Source organism: Cariama cristata, unplaced genomic scaffold (assembly GCF_000690535.1).
Source record: "Cariama cristata isolate BGI_N322 unplaced genomic scaffold, ASM69053v1 scaffold8399, whole genome shotgun sequence".
Taxonomy (NCBI): domain Eukaryota; kingdom Metazoa; phylum Chordata; class Aves; order Cariamiformes; family Cariamidae; genus Cariama; species Cariama cristata.
In genome coordinates this window covers 16,823-22,000 of record NW_009637359.1, presented here as the reverse complement: position 1 = coordinate 22,000, position 5,178 = coordinate 16,823, and the positions used below count along the sequence as shown (strand labels likewise).

The following is a 5,178-nucleotide window of genomic DNA, read 5'->3' as shown; positions in this document are numbered from 1 at the left end:
AAAGCTGAAAAACATTTTGGACTCCATGTAAGCCAGCAAAGCAGGGAAGGGGAACAAGGAGGGAAAGGATGGGCGTTAAAGGTTGAGAGGTGGATTAGATGGCTGTAGGTAAATTAACGTGTCTTGTCTTATTTTGAAGATTCACATTATTGAATTGAACCCTCTCCAGCTTTCCTAACAATACACCTTTAGATTCAGACAAGTATTTTCAGGAGCAGTATTCCCCCACTGTCTTACTCACAATTCACTTTTCAGAGGAGCATATTTTTTGTCTGGCCTAATGCAGGATGAAACTTTCCCACTAGCATTGTCTTGTCTTGAAGCTGGCATGCTAGCAGACCTTGAAATGATCTGCAGAGACAGACATACAAAAGATATGACAGGCTGCTTTTGGCAGAAAGAAGCCTCCTTTGTCGTACTGTCATCCAAGGTCAGGCGTGCTCATGTAACTCCAGTTGCTTCTGTTAAAGTTGTTCAGTTAAATGACTGTCTCTTATTTTTTTCAAAACTGTTAAGTAGGAGGTTAAACCCGTAAACTTGGCTCTTTCTTTTCCTTTGTCTGCTACTTCCTACAGATCGTGTTGCCAAATAGGCTAACAAAGTGTCTAACTTGGAAGGTCTCTGAAGGCCACTTATTGCCTCATGTGGACTTCATTCAGTCCACCACTTAGTGGAGTCAGCTTTAAAAAAAGAGAACAAAATGCACGACATAAGGCACTTACTGAACAATCAAAGCACAGGCTGAATTCCCTTAACCAATAAATTGTTACTTAGCTTCTTTAATTGCTTGGAAGAGGGAAGGTGCTATAATTTCATATTTTACTTAAAGAATTGAACCAGATATTCTGGAAAAGTTAAAAATACAGTTTAAATGGATAGTTAATGGCCTGTCTATTCAGTGGGATAGTGAGATCTGCTCACTGCTAGTTTATCTACTGTGTAAGCGTTTGTGGCACTCAACTGTGCACAATGATAGTAGCTAGCACTGGAAGTAGTGCTAGCAGTGAAATTCTGCTTCTGATTTTTTTCCCTTAACGTGCTAGAATTATTCCTTGTCATTCTGCATCATGGCTGCTGGCACAGTCACAGATCTGTGGAGAGAATCTCTATAAAAGGCCTTGGATTACATGTAGTGTAAATCATAGAGAATTAGATCCAAACTTTTTACAGACCTCACTGCTCTATTTGTTGCTAGCCCCTCTAAGGAGGGAAAGCAAGGCAGTGGTTTTGTTCCTGGCCCTTTGTCTTTTTGTGTGGCTTTTTGGAAGATGTGCAGTTGGTGATTTAGATGACATGGAACAGTTTTGCTGAAGTGAACTGGAGGTTCACATCTCCAAAAGTTTTTTCTTCCTCACCATATAGATTCAGAAGTATATCTTAGAGCAGTCAAGAAAGTTTCTGAAGAGAACAGGGAAGATGGTACGAGCTATTCAATAGTGCATTTACAGTAGTGACACACCGTCAGAGAACTGATTTTGCTGGGTCCTCCTACCTTGTGACAAGGCTAAACCTTTAGCTGTTAGTGATCTTGTGGGTAGCTCAGAAATCTACGTTTTTGTTGCAAAACCCTTCTGTCTCAGTCAATGGCAGAGAATGTCTAGTGAAAGGAGTCACTGGTGTAATTTGCTGGAGTAAGCGATCCAGGTGTCAATGGGACTGATGGGACAGAGCGCAGAACAGTTCAAGGAAGATGGTTTTTTTTAGTCTAAAGTGTTTGAAAATCAGCATGTTAAAGAATTCAGGCTGTAGATAAACATAACAGTCGGAGACTACCTTGCAGAGAAACAATCCAACTGGAATAGCCTATTTATAAACAGTAGCACCTGGGGTATTGTTCTGCAAAAGGAATTCACATCTCTGCAGCTGTTTTGCAAAAATAAATATATAATCTCCTTTCCTGCTCTCAGAGAGAAAAATCAATTCAGTTAATAGCCAGACTGACCCACAGGGCATTTTTTCCTGTTATTCTCCAGGATGGTGAACTGGTCTTGCTAGATGGTGGATGTGAGTTTTCCTGCTACGTAAGTGACATCACGCGTACCTGGCCTGTCAATGGAAGGTATGCTGCGATAAGGCTGTTTAGAAGAACTTTGAGAAGCTCGTAAATAATTGATGAATTGAGCATATGTGTGTTTTATCTCTGTGTGAGTAGTTTTAACGTGTCCCATTCTGTGGTTCTTCAGAGTAATCAACTGATATAAACTAATCTTTCAGCATGAGAAGCTGTATTCCCCACTGCCTCATTAATTACTGCGTGAATATGTGTGATTACTGCTATTTTCAGCTATTACAGCATGCTTAAAGTGCGGAGAGGGCTTTTGTGCATTCAGTTATGCCTGACTCTGGTTGTGTGTAAGAAAACAGGAGTTTCGTTGACCTGTACGTGGCTCTGTCAGTTGTGAATTTGCTGGTGTGATGTCCCTGTGGTGGTGTGTTTGATTCCTGTATGTTTTGGCTCAAGTGCATTTTTTTTGCTGTGGTAGCTTTGCCTTGCTTTGCTTTGGGGTTGGGTTGTCAGTTGAGAAACCCTGCCTCTACCCCAGGTATTGAAGGGCATGTTGCAGTGCATTTCATATAAGGAGCCAGTTGCTTTCCTTTATGACTTTCCCTGCTCCAACACTGAACTGAATCTGTCCCCAAAATAGATTCTGAGTAGAGGTTTAATTATGAGAAATGCCCTTTGTTCCTTTTCTCAATGGTTTTCAGGTTCACCAAACCCCAAGCAGAACTATACCAGGCTGTTCTGGATATCCAGAAGTCCTGCCTGAGCCTCTGCTCCCCAGGCGTGAGTCTAGAAAATATCTACAGCCTCATGCTGAGCCTTATTGGAGAGAAACTGAAAGAGTTGGGGATCCTAAAGAGCAGCGTCACTGAAAGCCACTTCTTCAAGGTACTTGAAGTTTTTTTACTCCAGCTTCCCCCTGCTAGGCCTGGCTGTTTTCTCCTTGGGTTATGTTAGTGGCTTCAGTTTGGCTTTTGAGATGTATCTTCTAACTGTCACCACGCTCTGTGCTTTAGTTCATGTTGTGGGCTGCTCTCATCACAGGACTGGGTTTCTCTCAGACAAGGCTAAACTTGAAGATGTGTTTCAACCATTCAGCACACAATTTGGTCTGAAGTAACCCTCCAGTCTTATACGCACATAGTGCAAATATTTGTTCCTCAGCATTTTTCACTCGGCAGGTCCGTTCCCATTGATCTGCACTACTTGTTAGCGTAGATGCAGCTTTAGAGTAGAGACAGTCCGAAGGGACCTATGGAGACATTGGCATTAACACAAAATCCTGGGTCCAGGGCTGGCTGCAGGCAGTCAGTCATAGGTTTGTGATCTGTTCAACGTAGCGTAAATCTGCAGTGCCACCAAAAGGTGCAGCTCATTTTTCTCAGTCATTCCACCCGCTGCCTCTGCTGCACCATTTTTTGTCCATATTGGGATTCACAGAGCTACCTGGTGACCAAGACTGGGAAACTGGTCTGCCTTAGAGCTGAACCTGCAGATAAAATAGGATTGGTTTGCAGTTAGAGAAGTTTATCCGGTTCCACTCACTGCAAACCTGCGTGCTTGCTGACGCCAATACAGGAAAGATGGCAGAACCAGGTGACGGAACTACCCCTTTGGCAGCAGGACCGATTTCTGCCAGATTTAATTGTCCTACAGTGTCGGTGCAATAAGAGCACATGTTCTCGCCCGTGAACGGAGGCTCTCGCACCGGTTTCTCTCGGCAGGCGGCAGCACAGCCAGACGAGACCAGCGTTTGCAGCTCAGTCCCCGGTGAATGTGAGGAGCGTGGGGCAGAGGAGGAATTAGCTCTTTGATGCCTGCTGTCAAGGAGCTCCTCTCTGGAGGGAGGGGGATTAGGATGGTGCGGGGGGAGGCGGTGTCTATAGAGGTGGATTAAAATCCTGCTGTAGCTGCTGAGTGAAATCGGCCCAGGATTCACCCTGTGGTGCATCAGAGACCTCTTTGCCACATCACGTCGCAGCTGTATCAGCTGCAACCGGTTGTCAGGGTCTGCTGATGGGAGCAGCGCAGGGCTTGGATATTTAAGGGACGGAAAGGATAGGGGCAGCAAAGCTCAGTGAGCTGAAAACTGGAGTCTTGCCTGCTATGCTGAGGTGGTGATGGGCTTGGGCTGTTCTTTTCAGTGAGGGGGAAAGGCAGTCTGTAATATGCTCGTAATCGGCACATGGTACTGGTGGGTTTTTCAGAGCCATCCAGTTTTGGTAAATGGAAGGCAGCCCCTGCTGACCTAGTCATGGCAGTAAGATTGCTAGTTAAGCATGTAACTATTCTGTCTCTTCTCTCCATCTTTTGTATTGGAACAACAGGTTGGGCTGTGTTTAACTGTCTCTGTGACATTTGTTTTGTCTTCTGCTAGGCTGTTCGAAAGTACTGTCCACATCATGTGGGCCATTACTTGGGCATGGATGTTCACGATACCCCAGATATATCCCGATCGCTCCCGCTCCAGCCAGGCATGGTGATAACGATTGAACCAGGTAAAAAGCGATGCAGTCAGTGGTGGACAAAAACATGCCAACGCTGAGGATAACAGTATTGCTTTGAGTAGTTAGTTGATCCCTCAGACCAAAGCATTCAGGTGCTTTCTGGTGAAACTGAAAATGCTTACAGTATTAAAACCCCTTATTTCCCTCCCAAACACAGCCAAAGTAACAAATTGTGGGAGTAAACTGTGGGACTAAATTGTCTGTGCAGCAGAAGGCAGAGTAGTGTAGACCTCAGACTGCTACTGCTTGACCCACAGCAGCGCAGGTCGATTGCAGCGCAGAGAACCAGGCTAAATTCACTTGTGCTATGTTCTATCTTACTGTGACTGAACTACTACCACTCACTGGTAGTGTAAGTCTCGAGCACTGCAGTCTGCAATTACAGGCATTCACAACTTAGCTTTGCAAATTAGGCATTTCACAATGAATCTTTCTTTCTGCTTGTCACTGGTTTTGGAGCTGTCAGCTGGAAACTGATATTTAATGCTTGGCTCTGCGCTCTCTCTCTGTTCAGAATATTGTTAAAATCATCATTGTGAACATAGCATTGAGAGCAAGAAGTGCGGAAAGGCCAGCTGTAGTTGCGGATGTTTTTATTAACATGCTAGTGTCTGTGGGCACTAAGGGACGCTTTCCTTTCTTAGACCACCAACTGCCATGAGTGAGGGG

At 44.5% G+C, this 5,178-nt stretch overlaps 1 protein-coding gene across 1 annotated transcript in view; it reads left to right on the top strand.

Annotated features, from left to right (window-relative positions):
- XPNPEP3 (X-prolyl aminopeptidase (aminopeptidase P) 3, putative) overlaps nucleotides 1–5,178 on the top strand; it is a 13,766-nt gene that overhangs the window by 7,981 nt on the left and 607 nt on the right. The window contains exons 6-8 of the mRNA XM_009708297.1: nucleotides 1,974–2,059; nucleotides 2,707–2,890; nucleotides 4,380–4,500. Coding sequence (XP_009706599.1) covers nucleotides 1,974–2,059; nucleotides 2,707–2,890; nucleotides 4,380–4,500 — 391 coding nt within the window. The remainder of the gene's footprint in view (nucleotides 1–1,973; nucleotides 2,060–2,706; nucleotides 2,891–4,379; nucleotides 4,501–5,178) is intronic.